Source organism: Cavia porcellus, unplaced genomic scaffold, assembly GCF_034190915.1.
Source record: "Cavia porcellus strain 051 isolate PalLab524CR breed Dunkin Hartley unplaced genomic scaffold, mCavPor4.1 scaffold_5, whole genome shotgun sequence".
Classification (NCBI taxonomy): Eukaryota; Metazoa; Chordata; class Mammalia; order Rodentia; family Caviidae; genus Cavia; species Cavia porcellus.
In genome coordinates, this window is record NW_026947488.1 from 52,477,448 (window position 1) to 52,498,994 (window position 21,547).

A 21,547-nucleotide genomic window follows, 5' to 3' on the forward strand; every position below is an offset into this window, starting at 1 on the left:
GCATAAATTTTATCTTAGGTGGATTTTTTTTCCCTTTGGCTCCAGGAATCAAACTGAGGACCTTGCACTTGCCAGGCAGGCATTAATGCCACTGAACTATATACCTAGCCCTTTAGATGGACTTTGTTTTCTATGAAACTTCATGGCCATGCATTCATGCCTAGCTAAATCTTTGATTTTTTTTCACTTCCTTGACTTTTTTTTTTTTTTTTTTTTTTTTTTGTCTTTTTCCTTTTTTATCGGTACCGGGGATCGAACTCAGGACTGCCTGCTTGCAAGGCAGGCACTTATGCCGCTGAGCTAAATCCCCAGCTCTTGACTTTTTTTTTTCATTGGTACCGGGAATCAAACTCATGAGCACGTCCTTGAAAAGCAGGCGCTTATGCCGCTGAGCTAAATCCCCAGCCCCACTTCCTTGACTTTTTTGAGACCAATCTGTTCTCTCTCTCTCTCTCTTTTTTTTTTTTTTTTTTTTTTTGTCTTTTTCATTTTTATCGGTACCGGGGATCAAACTCACGACCGCCTGCTTGCAAGGCAGGTGCTTACCCCGCTGAGCTAAATCCCCAGCCCCAGGTAGCTCCTTTTGAAAATGGTTCACCAAATAAAGGTTACCAGGTTCTGAGTTGCCCACCTCTCTTTCAGGAGTTAGATTCTAGGTTCTTCTCATATTGAACAAAGAATTGGATGAAATGAGCCAAAAGAAGTGGCAAAGTTTATTTGAAAAAGTAAAAGTGAAGAGTGAAGGAGAAACTGGCTCTGCAAAGTGAGTTTGGGCCAAATAAAAGAGAAAAAGCAAGATAAAAGTACACCCTGAAGGAAGCAGGACAGGTTATCCTAAGGAAAGTCATAATAGCAAACTCTTCTTCGTATCTGTGCCCTTTTATACACTCTGAATCTTGAAGAAACCCAAAAGAAGTTTTATGTATGGGTCCTGAGAGGCAGTGGTAGGATCCCGGGCCTCAGGCTCATGTCAGATCTTGGTCTCACCATTAAAAAACTGCTCACATTTCCCTAAGAAGTGCAGGGCATGTGTTCTGGGATCTTGTAATTAACAGGTCACACCTACTTTCCCAGCCAGTTTTGCCATGTCCTAATTTCCTATGTCAACATAAAGAAAAATAGATGTATTTGCTGAATGTTTCAGGTTGTTTTCTAAGATGCAGGAAATGATGAGCTCAATATAGTGGTACACGCATATAAACCAAGCACCCAGAAGCCTGAGTCAGAAGGATCATGTGTTCAAGATCAGCCTGGGCTACATAGTAAGAACCCACTTAAACAAACAACAAATCACAAGAAATGGCTCATCACTGACACCCTGCTCACTGCCCAGGTCATATCAAACTTACCAGCAGGTTTTTAATTTTTTTTTTTTTTTTTTGTCTTTTTCGTTTTTATCGGTACCAGGGATCGAACTCACGACTGCCTGCTTGCAAGGCAGGTGCTTATGCTGCTGAGCTAAATCCCCAGCCCCAAGCAGGTTTTAAATTTATTAGCACCAAAAAGAAGCAGTTTTCCAGGTGTGGTGGTACCCTCCTATAATTCCAACTCGGGACTGAGGCAGGTTTGAGGCTGGCCTGGGGTACATTAACAAAACCTTATCTCAAATTAAAATGCAAACAGCAATTTGAATCAAACCTATTAATATAAAAACTTTAATACATTGTCTCAGAAAAGTAATTTGTCTTGTGCCTATAAATTTATGCAACCGATTTCAAGCCATTTTATCTAATTTTGTATGTGTGTGTGCATGGGGTGTGTGTGTGTGTGTGTGTGTGTGTGTGTGTGTGTGTGTGTATAGGTGTGGGTGGTATGGGGACTGAATCCAGGGCCTTGCACATTGAGCTATATCTCTAAGTCTCCTTCTTTCCTTTCTTCTTTTTTCTTTCTTCTTTCCTCTTTCTTTCTTTCTTTTTCTTTCTTTCTTTCCTTACTTCCTTCCTTCCTTCCTTCTTTCTTTTCCCAGGCTGAGCTCAAACTTGCAGTCCTCCTGCCTCAGTCTCTCAGAGTTCTGGGATTATAGGTTTGTGCTACCACACCTGGCTTTACCTGACATATTAAATATCTCTGTACTGACAGAAACTTTATTAGTAAAAAGGGTTGATTTACTATATTATTTTCTGATGGATACAAAAAATTAACATATATGCTATATTATTTTAGCAATATGGTTTTCAGATAAAAATGATTCTTCATTATACAAAAATTAATGAATTCTATAATCTTTATATGTAAAATGGTGTATCTTTTTTTTCATTTAACAGAGTGAACCTAGTATTTTCACAAAGTATCAGACAAAACCCCAACTCTTTGGAGGAGAGGCAAAGGATGGGGGGTTATTTTCCCTTCCTTTGCCAGTTGGAAAACCAAAATGCCTTTTGAAACAATTTGAGGAGAAAAACAAAAAAGCAAAAGACAAATGTGACAGGTATGGAAACTTTTCAAATGGATAAGCAAATCTGTGTTTCCTGAAGGAACAAAATGTAATGTCAGTAATCAAATAATTCAGTACTTTTGGAGAGTGAGGCAGGAGGATCACAAGTTCAGGCCCAGCTTGGGTAACTTAGTGATTTAGGGAGCCCATACCTGTAATCCCAGCATTCTGGGAGGCTGAGGCAGGAGGATTGCAGTTTCAAGCCCAGGCTAGGCAATTTAGTAATTTAAGAGAATCTGTTTCAAAATAAAAAGAGCTAGGAATGTAGTTCAGTATGAAGGCCTAGATCCAATCCCCAGTCTGCAAAGAAAAAAAAAAAAAGATAAATAAATACGAAGCTGAGGATGTAGCTCAGTGCAAAGCTCTGGGTTTAGTCCCAAAACCAGTTTTTTAAAAATCAATTCAATTGGGGCTGGGGATTTAGCTCAGCGGCTTAAGTGCCTGCCTTGCAAGCAGGCAGTCATGAGTTTGATCCCTGTATTGATAAAATAAAATAAATTCAATTCAATTTTAACACCATAGATATATTAAGAGTTCTCCATGCTGGGGCTGGGGATTTAGCTCAGCGGCATAAGCACCTGCCTTGCAAGCAGGTGGTCTTGAGTTCGATCCCTGGTACCGATAAAAAGTTTGAAAAAAAAAAAAAAAAGAAAGAAAAAAAAGAGTTCTCTATGCTGGGTATGGTGGTGCACGCTTGTAATCCCAGCACTTGGAAGGCTGAGGCAGGAGGATCATTGTGAGTTTTTGTTTTTCTTTCTTTTTTTTTTTTTTTTTTTTGGTACCAGGGATTGAACTCACGGCCTTGCACTTCCCAGGCAGGCACTTGTGCTGCTGAGCTAAATCCAGCCTATTGTGAGTTTGAAACCAGCCTAGGCTACAAAGAAAACTCAAGGCTAGTCTAAAATACAGAGTGAGATCCTGTCTCAGGAAAAAAAAAAAAAAAAAAAAAAAAGTTCTCCAAAGAAGCAAAATCTAGTGTCATCTTGTTTTGAAATCCCACCAAGCATATGTTCTTCTGTCTCCATCGGTTTTATCATGTTGTGTCTTATTGGATTTTATTGTATGTGAGAGTATAAACAAAATTTTTTATAGACAAGGAGATAATGTAGTAACCATTGTTCGTTTTCTGTTAGTTGGTTCTGAATACCCGTAATACTTTCATTCTCTTGAATGGTTTTACACTGTCTTTTTACATTTGATATGATAGTAAATCAAGGTATACTCAAATATTTCAAGGAAAGAGACATTATGGTAGCTACTGTTACGTCAGATTGTCTTGTGGTGAAACACTGTGTTGCTTAAATTGTTCTGTTCTGAAAAAAAAACAAATAAGCAAAATCAGTCAGATTTGTATATATTATAGGCAGAGACAGAAATAGAAACAGATAAGAAGAGATACACATGCCTGTAACCCCAATACTTGCGAATTTGAGGCAGGAGGATCACTACGAGTTTGAAGCCAGCCTGGGTTACATAGTGAGCTCAAGGCCAGCCTGAAATACAGAGTGAGACCCTGTCTCAAAAAAAAAAACCACTTAAGAATTCCTCTTTTGGTGGGTACTGAACTCAGGGGCTCCTTCGTGTTAGGTAAGTCCTTCTAAAGTACTACACCTCTGGCCAGTATAATGCACAAATTCTTAAGTCATAGTTCAGGCTGCTTTTCTCACTTTGAAATGTAATTACAATTCCAATTACAATGAAATTTGTAAGCTGTATTCTGAATTTTTTACATATTATTTATTATTTTTTTCATGGCAAATGTGGGATGAATGAGGACTATTAAACCAGGTATGATGGTCCACACCTGTAGTTCCAGTTCCTGCCATACCTGTAATCCCAGGCTAAGGCAGAAGGGTCACTTGAGCTCATAAATTCAGGACCAGCTTGGGGCCCATACTGAGATCTCATGGCTGGGGGCATGGGAGGTGAGAATGAGAATATGAATGAATTGCAATGGCCATATTTATTTATTTATTGAGACAGGTTATTGGTATGTGGTTTGGACTGGCCTTGAACTCACTGTGTAGCCCAGGCTGGCTCAGATTTGCAATGATCTGCCTGCCTCAGCTTCTCAAGTACTAGTGTTACAGACTTGTGCCACCATACCCAGCACCTATATTCATTTTTTTTGGTTCTATATTAATTTTTATGTAAGGAAGTTCATCAGAGAAATTAGTGACTTGGTAGTAAGTTATAAAGCTGCCTCTTTACCTGCCTGGCAAGCTCGAGGTCATGAGTTCAATCTCCAGTATCAAAAAAACCCAAAAAGCTGCCTCTAAAGGTTTAATAGGTAGCATATTTAATTATTTATATAAAGATGAGCTATTGCATAAATCCTAAAGATGTGATAGAAATCATAGAATTAGGCCAGGTGTGGTGGCGCACATCTGTAATCTCAGCACTCAGAGGAATCTGAGGCAGAAGGATCATATATTGAAACATAAATATATTGTATTGATACATTGATGTACTGTACTATATTGTGAGACCCTGTCTCAAAAACAAACAAGCAAAAAAACTCTCAAAGAACTGTTTGTATATTAACTTCAATATAGTGGTAATATAGTCAATATAGTGGTAAAACTAAGATGTGTGCAGGAACTTTGGACCATTAGAATGAAACCACTGCTTTCTGAAGTCATTGTTGCTGTAAAAATGAAAGCTGGTTTTTCCTACTTCGGTAAACTTGCTAAAATTTACTCTTATTTAAAATACATAATACATATTTTTTTCAAATGTGATTTTCCTTGGAAATGGTCACAATTCATGTTCCACTTAGTCTCTTTCTAAGCCCTGAGGTTTTTGGGTTGGGTTCCATCTCTGATCTGTTCTGACACTGTCCTCCATGGACACTTGCCATGTGCAAGGAATCAGCTCTGTTACATGTTGTTTCAATATTTCCAAAAAAAACCTTTTTTCTTCTCCAACTCCAGTGAAACTCTGTACAACTTCGTTTCCCAGGTCAGAGAAAGCATTCAGAGGGTAAGTTAGCTACATTTCAAGGATTTAGAGCATTTTACTTAAGACCTTTAATAATTAAAATGTAACCAGGGATGTAGCTCAGTGGCTTAAATGCCTGCCTGTTAAGCGCAAGGTCCCAAGTTTGATTTTTGGTTAAAAAAATAATGATAATTAAAATGTGTATTTCTGGGCTTGGTGGTGCATACCAGTAATTCCAGCACTTGGGAGGCTGAGGCCAGAAGATCACAATAAGTTCAAAGCCTCCCTGGGCTACATAGTGAACTTAAGGCCAAGGTAAACTACACAGTGAAACCTTGCCTCAAAAAGCCAAAAGGCCCAGGAATAGAGCTCAATGGCACAGTACTTACCTAGCAAGCATGAGGTCATGAGTTTGATTCCTGGTACAAACAAACCAACAAACATACAAAAGGCCAGGGATATAGCTTAGCAGCACAAGTCCTGCCCTCAAGTGCAAGATCCTGAGTTTGATTCCCAGTATCACAAAAAGCCAAAAAATTTATAATGTATTGATTTTAATTTTAACCACCCTGGTTTTTTTTTAAATCGGTACCGGGGATCGAACTCACGACCCCGTGCTTACAAGGCAGACACATGCCGCTGAGCTAAATCCCCAGCCCCTCTACCCTGTTTTATTAATTAAAAATTAAATGACAGTTCTCCAAGTTAGTAAAATATATGTGCTGCTGAAGCGAGCACTCCAAAGTTAGTAAAATAAATGAGTATTCTGTGATGTCTTTTTTAACTTTGGGTTCCTTAGTTACAGACATCTGTGGAAGAGTCTGAGGAACGCCTCAGTTCAAGAAGTCAATCGGTTTTGGATTGTCTGGAGACTGTAGCTAAGACACGTAAGTGTTTCATATGGGGGAGAGGTGTCACCAGAGGGTGCTGGTGAGCAGCCACCTTGAACTGTCTGACTTTTGTGCGCTGCTAGGGCTGTGGCCCGTATGTTTCAGATCAGGGGATGTGTAACAGGAGTTCTGGAGGGAGGCAGAGCACACATTAGGCTAGGTGATAGAAGCCAGCACTATGTGGCAACGCTGATTCTAAAATGTCTTTTGTGAAGTGCTTTTCCTCAAGTAACCCTGCTGTCCCAGGGGTCTTTCTCTGCCAGGTTTTTCATCTCACTGATGAAATGGGTCAGCAGCTGCCCTGAGCTGTCCAGGATCAGCCCCTGCTGTGCTGTCTATAGAGACACAGAAACACTGCTCACTAAAATTTCAGAAATGCTCCAGTCACCTGGCATTCTTCCTGCTGACTGCATTTCAGTGAGAGTTGTTTTCTGTTGGATCACAGCATCATTCTCAATTTTAGATAAAGTTTGTGATTTGTAAAATCCCCTGCCCTCCTAGTATAGTGATTTACAGGTAGATGAAACCATTGCTTTTGCCCTTACAATCAGAGGAGAGAAAACATATAAACCGTCTTAGCAGATGCTTCCCTAGATTTACTAGTTTCTAAACAAAATAGAGAGTTGATGACTCTGCATCTCTATTTGTTTGGCTTTGTCTGTGTTTATTTTTCATTTTAAATCAGTGGAAGTCAACATTCAAATGCCATGGGATGAATTGTTCATGATTTACAAAAAGTAATGCCTTTGTGTGGCATAGAAATTAATCCCCATCTGTCTGCAAAGAAACACTGTGTTGCCTGTCTGCTGGCTTCCACCAGGATTGTCCCCCACACAGGCCAGCTGTGCATCTGCTTGCAAACTAATGCTGGAGCCTTAGGACTGCTACCCCATAGAAGTAAGTAACAAGGCAGGAGACAGAAGCAGGTCATGGATGCTTCTTTGTATAATGTGATAGAATAACGCATTTGTAAGTGCCCAACGAAAACTATGTTAAATGGCTTTCTGTCACTGTGACAAAATACCTGAAATAATCAACTTATAAGGAGGAAAGGTTTTTTTGGTTGCTTGGCTCTGTTGCTTTTTGTTTTTGTTTTTGTCTTTTTGAGACAGCAATTTTGCTATGCAGTTCAATCTGGCTTTGATCTCACTTTGTAGCCCATGTTGGTCTCGAGCTTGCAATAATCCTTCTGCCTCAGTGCCTCTTCACTACCACCAGTGCTGGGATCACATGTGTGCCACCATATCAGAGTTTTTTTTTTAACTGTTACTTTGATACTGTGGCAGCACAGTACATCATTGCAGATGTGCATGTCAGAGGAGGCCTGTTGCCTTCATGGTGGCTGGAAAAAAAAGAAAGACAGGCCCGGCTTCCCAGTATTTCCTTTAAAGGTGAAACTTGAGGACCTAACTTCCTCCCATTAGGCCTTCTTCCTAAAGGTCCCACCGTTTCTGAATAGAAATGGCTGGCAACCAAACTTTTAACATATGAATCTTTGGGAGACTTCCTAAGCCAAAGTATACTCTGTTTTTGTTCTACATTTATACCTGGATGAATAACTGGGTATGGGAGAAGATACCTTTAGTCCTGGCACACACCTATAATCCCAGCACTCTGAAACTGGGCAGTTTAGTGATTTAGTTAGACCCTGTCTCCAAAAAAAAAAAAAAATTAAAAGGCCTTAGATTCCATCACGAGTACTGCAAATTAAAAAAAAAAAAGGAAACTTGAAGTATGCCAAAGGAGAATTGCAGTAAAAAGTGGCATTTAAATCCCAAGGTTCACAAAATCAAAGCAGGACCAGGCATGGTGGCACACAACTGTGATCCCAGCACTCTGGACTGAGACAGGAAGATCACTTTGAGACCAAGGCTAAGGTCTCCTGGGCAACATAGTTGAAGGCCAGCCTGAACTACATAGAGGGACCCTGTCTGGAATCAATAAGTAAACAGCAAACAGCAAACGAGATGATAGCAGAGAGAGGACTGGAACTGAATTTGCCTTATAGGAAGCACAGGGATCTTAATTTTGTTGTTGTTGTTTTTTGTTTGGTTGTTGTTGTTTTAAGACAAGGTCTTGGGGGCTGGGGATTTAGCTTAGTGGCATAAGCGCCTGCCTTGCAAACAGGCAGTCGTGAGTTCGATCCCCGGTACTGATAAAAAGGAAAAAGACAAAAAAAAAAAAAAAAAAAAGACAAGGTCTCACTATGTAGTTCAGACTGGCCTTGAACTCACTGGGTAGCCCAAACTGGCCTTGAACTCACACCAATCCTCTTGCCTCAGCCTCCTGAGTGCTAGGATTACAGGTGTGGGCCATACCTGGGCAAGGGATCTTGATTCTTGGGCCCTAATGGTTCCTTTCCTTTGAGAGGATCAGACTCAGGAGAGGGACCCACACCGAGAGGATAAATAATAACAAAGCAGTGACATCATATTAATTAGAAGCTAAGCCCTAAAGATGTTGAGTGAGAAGGCTAAATTGGCCAACATTGTTGGTACACAGCTGTAATCCCAGCTGCTAGGTCATCCTCGAAAATGGGTACAGGTAGCCTTTCCCGAATCATTCCTTTTCTTGATAGGTAATGATCAAGGGATGAAAGTTAGCAACTGACAAAGAAACCAGAAGAAGCTTCTATCACATAGGTAGGCCCTCACTCAGTGCCTTTGCCCAATAAAGGGAGAGTAAAGACCCTCTGTGCTGTATTGTGTTCATGTGCCTAGTGCCCTCAGGGAAAGAGATGGTGAGACCTTTTTCTCAGGCAGCATCTGCCTGTCTATCCAGGAGTCTCGCTGAAGCTGTCTATTTCTTCAGCCAAGGACACCAAGGGCCAGAGTAATCAAATTACCATGGTGTTACATTCTGCTTCACTTTGGGCTGGTGGGGGCCAATAAAACGAAGAGCAGGACTTTCACTGACAGCTATGAGTTCTTTTGAAAAATATGGGGATTATGAATTAAAAAGAAGTAGCCACAATCAAAATCATAAAATGTCCCTTTTGGAAAATAGAGAATGCTATGCATCAAAATAAATTCCTTATAAATCAATATATTTTAAAATTTTTGTTCATTTTTATCAACATACAGCATTCTAATAGAAGACTGTCTTTTTTTAGGAGTACTAAATCTTTATTTTTTCTCTGCTCTTAATTTAACTAATGAATTTTTGCTTCCATCAACCCATGAAAGTGCAATCTTATTCTTTTCTTACTGTGTACTCAACTGTACCAAAACACCTGAATTATTTAAAAGTTAAAATGGTTTTTCTTTGAAAAGATAAAATGGTTTTTCTTTGAAAAGATTAACAAAATTGACATTTAACTAGATGAATTTCTAAAAAAAGAAAACACCAATTACTAAAATCAGGGGCAAAAGAAAGGACATTGCTACCAATCTGGCAAAAATAAAAAGGACTTACAAGGTAATACCGTCAACAACTAACTTAGATGAAATGGATAAATTCCTAGAAAGACACAAAATCCTGGACTGATTCAGGAAGAAAATCAAAGTAAACCTGATAATGAAATTGAATTAGTGATTAAAAAGCTATGGGATGTGGTAGTGCATGTTGGTAATCCCAGCAGTTGGGAGGCTGAGGCAGAAGGATCGTTGCGAGTTCAAGACCAGCCTGGGCTACAACGTAAGCTCAAGGCCAGCCTGAACTGCATAGTGAAATGTTTAGTTCCTGGAGATGTCCCTTCCTTTGTTGGAATTTCAGCTAAGTGTCTTAAAAGTATATTTTATATTTATCCAGCATCTAAGAGTTTATGGAATGTTTTTCCATCCTGTTGCTGGTGTATGTATCACACTAACAGGAAATGCAACAAATCTGGAGCCTTGACATGGGTCTGAAGATGTTTCATACCCCCTTTTTGGATCGCACTACTGCTGCCCTTAAGTAAATGTCCTACTAGTGCAGTGTGCTTCAAACTATTGATTATGATCATTTTTTTGGTACTGCAAATCAAACTCAGGACCTTGTACTCACCTGTAAGGCACTTGTGTTGCTGAGCTGTATTCCAGGCCCAACTTTTGTGAATTTTTATATGAACGCTCAGTTTACATATATGTAATTCAGAAAACATTGACCCTAACTAAGTAGAATGCACTGTTTTTTTCTACTTTTGTTTTTTGAGAGAGGTTCTTGCTATGTAGTTCAGTCTGGTCTTGAACTTACTATGTAACCTAGGCTGGCCTCAAGTTTGTGGTGACCCTGCTTCCTTAGCCTTCTCAGCACTGGGGTCACAGCCATGCTTCACCATGCCTGGCTCTCCAGAATGTTACCTTTTAATCAAGGTTACTATAGACTGTCACTACCTAGTACACTATACTTACTTAACTCTTCTTTTGGTTGAAAGATTCTTTAGCAGCAGTAATGTGATTCAAAAAGGAAATATGAAGTCTTCAGACCCATTCCACGGCGCCAGATTTGTATGATACAATTATTTATTCTTACTGATTTGTAAATTGTCTTGTGATTTCAGTGAAATTTCTTAGCTTTTATTTACTGAATGATTTCTTCAGTAGGAAAACTTTTCATGTCAAAATACTTGCTACAAAATTAATGCATTTTTCCAAATCTTCTTTTTAACTTTGTTGCTTAAAATATAGTAAGATTGTCAGGAATAGTGGCACACCCCTGGAGTCCCAGTTCTTGAAAGGCTGAAGCAGGAGAATTGCTGTGAGTTTGAGGCCAGCCTAGGCTAAAAGGGAGACTGTGCCTCACAAAAAAAAAAGGTGGGCATGGTGGTACATGCTTGTATTACCAGTACTCTGGAGGCTAAGGCAGAAGGATTGCTGTGAATTTGAGGTCAACCTGGGCTACATAGTGAGTTCAAGGCCAGCCTGAAGTACATAGTAAGACCCTGTCTCAAAAAAAAAGGGCTGGGGATATAGCTCAATGGCACAATGCCTACTTGGCAAGCACAAGATCCTGAGTTCAATTCCTGGTACCAAAAAAATAAGTAAATAAAGTCAGGCATGTTGGTGCAAGCCTATCGTTTTAGTACTTGAGAGGCTGACACAGAAGGATCTCTACAAGTTTGAGGCCAGCCTGAGGGCTCCTTAGTAACTTTGAGTCTAGCCTGAACTACATAGTGAGACCCTTTCTCTAAATAAATAAATAAATAAATTACATAATAAAAATGAAATAAGATTCTTTGAAACTGAATGTGACATCAGTGGTTCCAAAATGTAAGCATAAACCCCATAGGAAAGAATCTATTCTCTCCCCTTTTGCTTTGCAGCAGGTATATGAATGTCCTGTATGAACATCTCATATGAATTTTCTGCATATAATCAATATATTATGAATGGTGATCAGATCATTAAAAAACTAGAAGAAAGTGTAGGCAAAATTTTGTAATTTTACAATGAGAACATTTTCAATCAAAGCATATAAAATTGTTAGGAGCACGATGCTGTTCAAGTACATATGATTTGCTCCCAGACTTGTTTCGTGGGTAGAATTCACCCCGCCAGTGAAGATTAGGAAGGGCGTCATTAAAGGAAAATGAAGACGGTTAAGTGTTTATTGTTACCTAGAGAAGCTCCCAGGACTTCCCTTACTCTCTCAGCAGCACATCAGGGAAATGCAGAATAACATGAAAATCACTAGCTACTGGCAGAAATAACTTGCTTTTATCAGAATCTGGGCTGGTGTGATGCTGCACATCTGGAATCCCAGCACTTGTGAGCCGGAAGCAGTAGAATCTCAGATTTGAGGCCAGCCTGGCCTACACAGAAAGACCGTCTCAAAAAAAGAAAAACTTGCCCATCCGCAGCAATCCTGCCTCAGCATCCCTCAGTGCTGGGATTACAGATGTGTGCCATGGTGCCTATCTTCATAACTCAATTTTTTAAAAGTAGACTTTGGAAGCCACACGTGTTAGCACATATGTACAGTCTCAGCACTCTGGAAGATTGAGGCAGGAAGATTGCAAGTTTTTTTTTTTTTTTGGTCTTTTTCCTTTTTATCGGTACCAGGGTCTAACTCACGACTGCCTGCTTGCAAGGCAGGCGTTTATGCTGCTGAGCTAAATCCCCAGCCCAGTTTTTGTTTTTTGAGACTGGCTCTCCTATGTAGCTCAGGCTAAGCTGGTCTTGAAGTCTGGAGATCTTCCTACCTCAACCTCCCAAATCCTGGGTTTATAGGCATATACCTAAAAGTGCTCTTTTTTTTTTTTTTACATCAGTATCCCATATCACATACTTTTAGCAATTTAAGACATAATTTATATGCCAGATGGTTTACTCATTTAGAATATACATTTCTTTTAAAAATGTTTTTATTGGGGCTGGGGATTTAGCTCAGCGGCATAAGTGCCTGCCTTGCAAGCAGGCAGTCGTGAGTTCGATCCCTGGTACCGATAAAAAGGAAAAAGACAAAAAAAAAAAAATAATAAAAAAAAAATGTTTTTATTAGTACACATTTGCAGTACGTGGTTACATTCATTATGCAGAGCTGCTACATGTACATAACACATCTAAATTCTTTTTATAGCCATTTCCCTCCTCTCCCTCCCTCTTTGGGAGTGTGACTTTTGAAGAGAAAAGGCAGTTGTGCCAACTTGCTGCCTAATTGTGTCAGTGACTAAGTCCTAGGACCCAGTTTTCAATCTTGATGTGGCACACACATCCCCAGCCCTGTCCCTGCCCAGCATGCATTGGACATGCTGAGCTTAGGCTTCCTCCCTGTGGACGGGTTCGTTTTTTTGCCGGTAACATTCTCCCCCTTGGGTTAAGAGTGGTTGAGCTAAGCAGAAGCTCCTTAGGGAAGCCTTGCCTCACCCCTTGAGACTGACCACCTCAGTCTCAGCATAGTTTTCCTCTAGAGCACTGATTACATCCATCAGTAGTTACTTGTGCAATTACTCACTGACTGCTCTTTTCCCCAGTAAGACTGTAATTTTAAGAAAGCTGTATCTTTCTTAAACCAATGTGGTGGCATACAACTGTCATCCTAGCACTCAGTAGGCTGATGTAGGAGGATTGCCTTAGGTTGGACATCAGCCTAGACTGTATAGTGAAACCCTGTCTCAAAAAAACAAAGAGCATTATCTTTTTTTTTTTTTTTTTAGCTTTATGTTTCTTGGCTACTGTTAGGTCTATAGGGCCTGGCACATAGAAGGTGCTCATTAAATATTTCTTAAATAAATGTAAAATCAGCTTTATATAACCTGTAGTCAAGCAAGAGGATGGCAATAATTAATTGCAACACAGAATGTTATTAAATGTGATGTGAGTCCAAGTGTAACTAGGAAGTAACCATAGGATGGCACATGATGCTCGAGCCTGGGGCCGCCAGCAGAGAGGAGGAGCACCCCACCAGACAAGAGTGGGGTTTTCCCAAGGAGGCGACTGTGAAAGCACAAAGAATGGGAATTAGCTGGACTATGGTAGTAGCTGGGAGAGGAGGCAGGTGTGACAAGAATAAAAGTAGCAGTCTTCCAAGCAGAGGAATCCAATGCACAAAAGACAGCAAGGGGCTGGGGATTTAGCTCAGCGGCATAAGTACCTGCTTTGCAAGTGCGCGGTTGTGAGTTTGATCCCTAGTACTGATTTAAAAAAAAAAAGTGGGGAATAAGTAAGCCTGGGGCTCATTATCCAGGTGAAAGATGAGGGCTGGTGGCTCATATCGGTCATTCCAGCACTCAGGAGGATCACAAATTCAAGCCCCACCTCGGTAATTTAGCATGACCCTGCCTGCAAAAATAAAGGTTGGAGATATAGCCTAGCATAGAGGTGCTGGGTTCAATTTCCAGTACAAAAGAAAAATTTTGGACTTTGTTCTGTGGCCAGTGGGATGCCATTGAACCAGTGAGGATTTGGGGGTCCACATGCTGCAGAGATCACGCTGATAACAGACCCAGGAAGGAAGGCTAAGGGGCGTGGTCCTGCCCTTTGACCCACGTGGCAGATTCTCAAGGTCCCTAGCAGGTACTGATGCCAGCCAGGATCGTCTCAGGAAGAAAAAAGAAAAAGAAGCCATGAAGAAGCAGCTCTAGCTGGGGAGGACAGAGTCCAGGGTGCTAGGAGAGAAGGCTCAAGGAGTCCATGCCAGTGTCTCTTCCCCTTTTCCGCCACTGTTCTGGGCAGGGGGATACACTGCAACCCTCCCGGAGTAAATGGTTGTTGTCTTCTGTATTTAGTGCAAGAAACTGCACGCGCCCAGAGTGACATGAGGTTTGAGGCAATACAAGAGAAAGGCAGTGCAGGGCAGGCCATCCTTGAGATGCAGAAGAAGTTTGAAGCTGTGAGTATAAATCCCAGATTCTTTAAGTTTATTTTTGGCTTTGTACCTCAGATCCAGAAGGACAGCTGAAAGTTGCACATTTTCTTTTTTTTTTTTTAATTTTATTTAAGGAGAAAAAGAAAAAAAAAAAACAGAAAAAGGGTACAAGTTATACAGAATTTCAGAAAAACAGGAGGAAATCACTAGTTAATAGATTACATATTGTCATCTTAGAAATAGTTGTGCAAGTTACAAAATTAAAGCATATAAAGTGGACATTCGAACAGTGACACTGCAAACAGTTCTGTTCAATGATCCAACAAAACTCAGTAATATGGTTATCTATCTTATACACTTAAATATACACGCAGTTATACCCTTTAGAGCAGAAAGTTGCACATTTTCAGCCAAGACCAGAGGTTAGCACAAGGGCCTTGGGAATGAGCCAGGGTACAGGTCGGCCCCCCAGGGGTTCCCAGCAGAGTGCAGCCCCAGTGCCTTCTCCATAGTGTAACTGTGCTTGCCCTGAGAGGTGTCCGCTGATTGCGGTCACATTTTATTGTACCTTTTGCCTTGCACTGCCCATTATCTGCTTTCTCACTGCTTCTCTGCAGAAACAAACAGAGTTTATAGAAATGAAATCCAGCCTGGAGCGTCTTGAGGTTTTAGTTGTCCAGCAGAGTAAGGACTTCAAGCAGTTGTGTGAGCAATTAGGCCAGCTGTACGTGCCTGACATCCTTGCAGAGCTGAAGAGACTGCTCCTGGCACCTCGGGTACTTGACCACAAGAAAGATAACGCTTCTCAGACGTCACCACCTCTGGCCCAGAGCCTCCGTTTCATCAATCAGAAAAAGCTCCCCCTGGAAGAGCCAGTTATAGGACAGACCCAGGCCGCCCCTGCTGCAAGGAACCCCAAGGCAGGCTCCCTGATGCCTGAGGAGTTTGGTGTCTGGGCTGATTATTTCCAGGAGAAGGCTGCACTGCCAGCAAGTGAGCCTTGCAAAGGAAATGGGCAAGTCCAGGACAAGGCGGTACAGACTAACTGCCAGGATACGGCCGGAAGTCCTAAGAACCATGTTGGCCCCGGCATCCCAGGTCACCAAGTACATGCTGATGGAGACCTGGCTTCCCAGAGAGACACACAGTTCACATCCCTGGACTTAAACAACACGGCAAACAGCATTCAGAGCGCCTGCCCAGAATATCACAGCCAAGGCATCGTTCTTTGTGACTCATGTGAACAGCTGGCAACTGAACAGAAAGGCAAGAGTGCAGAAACAGCGAAGAAAGGAAAGAAACGGCAGCCCATGAAGGCCCGCAGGGACAGGCACCTGCCTAGGAAGCCAGCGCAGACCCCACGCAAGACCTGTGCCCCTAACACTAAGTACCAGCGTCCCCAGTCTCCAGTCTCCAGCAAGCAAAGGCCCCCAGCAGGGCAGCAAGAGCTTCTTGCTCAGGCCCTGTGTGTGCAGACTCCTAGAAGCTCCCCAAAATCAGATTGTCCCACTCCAGGAGGCAGGGTCAAGCCCAGGAAGACAGCAAGGGCAGTAAGAGGGGGCACCTTACAGCTCACCATGTGCCCTTCCAAGAGAAGCAGGTTCCTTTCCAGCAGTTTCCAGGGAGACCACCAGATGAGCTGGTTCAGCAGCCTCAACCCGGAAGGCTCAGAGAATGCTCTGTGTAAGGAGGCAGAGAAGAATTTACTGTATCACCTGCATTTTGATAGCAGCGATGATGACTTTTGAGCAGCCAGCAGTGACTATTGATCTTACCTAGTGTTTGCAGAACACTTGAACTGGCACAGCAGAAAGTCCCCAGCCTGCTGGGTCACCCTCATGGCCAGAGGCCCTACTGCAGTAGAATCAGTGGGCGGTGGGGACAGCCCCAGTACGCTGTGTTTCCAGGGCTGCCGCCTCTGTGAAAGGCATGGGCAAGTTCACCCTGATTTCTTAGAAGAAAGGGTAGGGAGATGACACACGGGACTGCAGCCTGGGGGTGAGCATCAGAGCATGACTTTCCTGGGGGAAAAGGGACTGATGGGCTGTGGCAGCATAACTGCCAGACACAGCAATTTTTGTCGGCAGAATATTCCTTGTTTATAACCCATACCTTCCTGGGCCTCAGACATTTTTTCTTATCTTTATCCAATTATGGTGCCAGAGAGTTTGCCTGTTTCTATCAGAGGACGTGTTACAGATCACACTAAGTCAGTCTTCTTGCGAACAAAGGAGGATCAAAGCTGCCAGTGAAAACAGGTATCATACCACTAACTGTCCAGAGCACCTCTGTTTCTAAGACAGAGGAGTCCAGTTTTTCTTCCCCGCTGGTTTTCGGTTTTTTCCAACAACGTTTCAACCTGATGGCAGTGTCTGCAGATCCTGTGTTACTGCTGGAAAGTAGAAGGTCTATTTACATATTTACATATTCCTAAATTTGAATTTTTCCAACATGCATGTCTTTTTTGTAACTAAAAATAAATAAAAATTTAGATAAAACCCCTGAGAGCATTTCATTCTTTAAGTTTAATGAACTGATCTTCCAGTTTGATTTTTATTTACTTAAGAAATTAAATAGATTAGATGCATATCATCTTTTTATTCTCTAAGTCTTTCACAATATGATTTTGAAAGCCAGGCATGGTAGTGCACACCTGTAATTCCAGCACTCAGGAAGCTGAGGCAGGAGGATCTCTGAGTTGGAAGCTGGCCTGGGCTACACAGTGGTGAGTTCTAGGCCAATTTTTACTATATAACAAGACCCTGTCTCAAAAAGTTGGGGGGGGGGTTTGGATGATTTTGAATAAAGAATATATTATTTATGGTGATTTTATTTTTTAATTTTTGGTACCAGGGATCAAACTCATGACCCTGAACTTGCCAGGCAGGTGCTTATGCTGCTGAGCTAAATCCCTGGCTTGGAATATTCCATTTAAACTGGTTTTTATTTTCCTCTATTGAAACTTAAAATCGTCACGGAATTGATGATTTCCAGAATTTTCCCATTCCCAATTCAGTGCAGTCAGTGATATTAGAAGTAGGCATAATGACACATGCCTATAATCTCAGCTCTCAGGGCTGAGGCAGGATATGTTGTGTGTTGGAGGCCAGCCTGGGCTGCTTAGTGAGGTCTTATCTCAAAAAGCCAAAATAAATAAATAACAGACCAACATTAGGTGACATTAGGTCCACAGAGTGGAGTGTCATAGAAAGCAATGGGTTTTTACTTTGTCTCTTCCTCTTCTTCCTCTTCCTCCTCTTTTTCCTTCTCTTCCTCTTCTTCCTCCTCCTCCTCCTCCTCCTCTTCTTCTTCCTGATTTCTACTTCTTATGCTTTATTTTCAGGAATATATGTCCCAGGGAGGACCCTGGCCAGGCAGTGTGCATCTGCAATCCCAGCTACATGGGAGGCTGAGGCAGAAGAATCTGAATTCTAGTCCTGCTTAGGGAATTTAGCAAGAAGGCCCTGGGTTCAATCTCTAGTACTGCAAACAATAAAAGTTAGAAAGAAAAGGGCTGGGTACAAGCACAGCAATAGAGGACTTGTAGAGCATGTGGAAGGCCTGGGGTCAATCTAGTTACTGAAAAAAAGTCTGCTAGCACTGCAAGCCTGAGTCAGGGCTGGGAGTTTGAGACCAGTCTGAGCGACACATTTAGTCCTCTTGCCAAAAACAAAAAAGTCGGGTATGGTGGAGCACCCCTGTAATCCCGACACTCTGGGAGGCTGAGGCTGGAGGACAGTAAAATTGAGCCCAACCTAGGCAATTTACTGATAGAACTGTGGGGGACCAGTGGTGGCTGAAAAGATAAGTATGAAATATAAATGACCTTTATTTTGAGAATGTGGGGAGAGACAGCCCCGATCCCCTGGGTCACGGCATCTCCCCCCAGGGTCGCCAATCTCTCCATGGAACACATGGAGTGGAGGCATATAAGTAGCCTCAGTTTGGGGTGGAACCTAAGGGGGCATTAGGGATGTGCAGGTAGCCCGTGGGTCTTTGTTTGGCAGCCATAGGTAAATTCCTAGGGGTGGGGGAGATGGAACTCCTTGGTTCCACCTGAGGTTTTTCCAGCTACAGTATCCAGAATGGGCCAAACTGTTTCATTGACTAATTTAGCAAAATCCAGTGTCAAAAAAAGGACTGAGAAGGTAGTTGCCTCTAAAGGCCCTAGGTTCGGTCCTTATGCCTAAAAACCCAAACTAAAACAAACCAAAAGAAACAAAACCTCAGGAGGAGCTGGATTTGCCTTCAGCACCCATGGCTGAGAGGCTGAAAGGGTGGCTGGCCCAGACCGGACACTATAGCCAGAAAAAGCCTCAGCCGGAATTAGGGAGCTCCTGCCTCCCCCGCCCCTAGAGATTTACCTGTAACCCGATTTACCTGTAACCCTATACCCTTAGAAACCTACCTCTGGTGCCAAACTAAGACCAATGGGCTACCTGTGCATCCCTAATACCCCAGGCCGAGGCTACTTATGTGCCTCACACCACGTGTTCCACAGAGAGATCGCCAGCCCCGGGGTGGAGATGCTGAGCCCCGGCGGGCCAGGGGTGTCTTTCCCCGCATTCCCGAAATAAAGGTTACTTATATTTTATACTTCTTATCTTTTCAGCCACCGCCGGCCAGTCCTTCCCCCTCTCCCCCGTCCTCAGACCTATCAGGGGCCAGACTCCGCCCCACAGTACTCCCCTGTGGATTCCAGGCCACTTCCTGGGCCTGTTAACTGGGGCCTCGCGCTTAGCAGCTTTCCCTCAGGCCGAGGCAGGCAGGTTTGTCACACTCACAGTCTGCCTGCCTGCCTGTCGGCCTCCCTTTTGTGTTCTCTGCAGCCTCCACAGCCTCCCCTGCTGGTTTCCTGGTGTTTGTGCAAGGACAGCCTGGAAGGAAGAAGCCCAGCCACACCCTGGGTTCCTACAGCCCTACCGGACTGAATGCAGGAGCTGTCTGAGGAGCTATTCGAGAGGCTTACAGACCAGAGGACCCAGGAGCTAACTCGCTCTAGATCTTTTAGTCTTTCTCGTTTTCTCTCGCTCTCTTTTTTTGTAATAGATCTGTCTGTGTTGCCCAAGGTGGTCTAGAATTCATCGTTTAAACTACCCTCCTGCCTCAGTCTCCCTGAGCTGGGACTGAGACGTGTTGAACCACTGTGTCCAACTCACCCCATGTAGTTATTTTATTCAGAGTTGACATCACGTGGGGAGAACGCTATCCATATTTATAACTGTGACCATCTTGAAGGGTCTAACTTTAAAATGCCAAAGAAGGGCCTCTGGCTCTTGGCTCTGCTGTGTCACGACGTCCTGCGTTTCTTCAGAAATATTTCATATATTTCATTCCGTGTAGTGAAGTCACAGTTCAGAGTGAGTCAGGCATGTGCAGAGTGAGGGGTAAACTATCTCCTAATAAGGCTAAATTAAATAAAATTACATTGTCTGACTGTGATCACCAGGAAAGGATATGTTTCCTTTACTGTTTTATTATTGCTATTTTGTCCCGAGGGCTTTTACGCCGCTTTTTCAGCACCGCGTTCCCGCAGACTCAGTGTGCTGACACAGCCCGGGCGTTGCCTGGTGCAGGGCGCAGGGCTTTGCGGAGGCGCCTGGGCTGTGTGGGGCTGCGCGGCCGAGCGGGCGGCTCCTCTCCAGCTGCCACAGCTCCAGGCGGGGAGCGAGGCTGACTGTCCAGCAGCCCAGGGTCCTTCACCTAAAGATAGACAACCCGCCGGTCCTGTTCACCGCTCATGTGCTCGCCCCATTTTAACTGTGTCACTCTGCATTCCACGGGAATTACGTACTCATTTGTGCACTTGTGTTTCACTTGCCCAACCCAAGGGTACAATTCTGGAAGCAAGAGCAGCATCTGCCGTCTCTGCCCAGTCCCTATTGTAGTCTCAGCATAAGGGAAAGTGTTTGACATTAGTCACTAGGTCATACTTACTGAGATCAAGGATTGCTTTCTTATTTTCTTTCTTTCTTTCTTTCTTTCTTTCTTTCTTTCTTTCTTTTTGAAAGTGTCTTGCTATGTAGTTCTGCCTGGCCTCAAACTTGTGGTCATCCTCCTGTCTCAGCCTCCCTAGTGCTGGGATTACGAGTATACGCCATCTTGTCCAGCTTTTTTTTTTTTTTTTTTTTTTTTTTTTGGTAGTATTGGTGATTGAGCCCAGGGCTTTTGCACTGTGCTACATCAGAGGCCATTTATTTCTTTACATATATTTAAGGAAAAGAAATATGTGTACATATTTTAATACTAAATTTGTTGTGACACTGTGAGATTTAAAAAGTTACCTATGGCTTCTACAGTTACAAGAGGTGCTCGAAGTAGTGGCTGAGCTTCCAGACTGTTAGTAAGCTAACCTGCTGCTTGGGTCGCCTTGATCACTGAGATTGCTCCACATGTATTTTCTTTTTTTCTTTTTTTATCAGTACCAGGGATCGAACTTACGACCGCCTGCTTGCAAGGCAGGTGCTTATGCCACTGAGCTAAATTCTCAGCCCCTGCACATGCATTTTCAATTTCTTCTCTAAGGGTTAGCAGCATAGTAGGTTTTCTGTGACCTACAACATCCTCTAGGGTTCCCCATATGAGGGTACCACCACCTGTTGAAAAAACATTACCATTTTTCTGTTCCTGAAGTGTGTGTACCTTGCTAAATTGCTGGTCTTGACCCTCCTGCCTCAGCCCCTCAAAGTACTGGAATTACAGGCATGAGTCACTGTGCCCAGCAAGAGATTGCTATTCTTATACAACAGCTTCTCGTAGCCCTGTTTGGAAAGCAGAGCCTTTTTACAGTACCCCTTTACAGTTTCCCACTCATATGTTTGGCCTTGGAAGCAATAAAATGGCTTCTCATAAAGGGTTTCCCCGCAGTATACCCACTGATCTCTCCCTGGCCAGTTCCCAGTAGCCTTTCTGTTACCCAGAGTGCCCAGAAAGCAGCATATCTGCCCTCAAGAAAGATTCTAGATGCTAGGCATGATGCCATACATGTGAAATCCCAGCACTTGGGAGGCTGAGACAGGAAGATTGCAGCAAGTTCGAGGTCAGTCTGCCCAACCCA

At 42.7% G+C, this 21,547-nt stretch overlaps 1 protein-coding gene across 3 annotated transcripts in view; it reads left to right on the forward strand.

Moving 5' to 3' along the window:
* Positions 1 to 16,983, forward strand: part of Iho1 (interactor of HORMAD1 1) — a 28,719-nt gene extending 11,736 nt beyond the window's left edge. For 2 of the 3 annotated variants that reach the window (XM_063248843.1, XM_023560153.2), the window contains exons 4-8: positions 2,265 to 2,428; positions 5,368 to 5,416; positions 6,174 to 6,261; positions 14,411 to 14,514; positions 15,108 to 16,983. In XM_063248843.1, coding sequence (XP_063104913.1) covers positions 2,265 to 2,428; positions 5,368 to 5,416; positions 6,174 to 6,261; positions 14,411 to 14,514; positions 15,108 to 16,238 — 1,536 coding nt within the window. In that variant the 3' untranslated portion in view covers positions 16,239 to 16,983. Of the gene's footprint in view, positions 1 to 2,264; positions 2,429 to 5,367; positions 5,417 to 6,173; positions 6,262 to 14,410; positions 14,515 to 15,107 lie in introns of those variants that run through there. The other variant, XM_063248844.1, reaches the window with a different exon arrangement.
* The last annotated feature ends 4,564 nt before the right edge of the window (positions 16,984 to 21,547 follow it).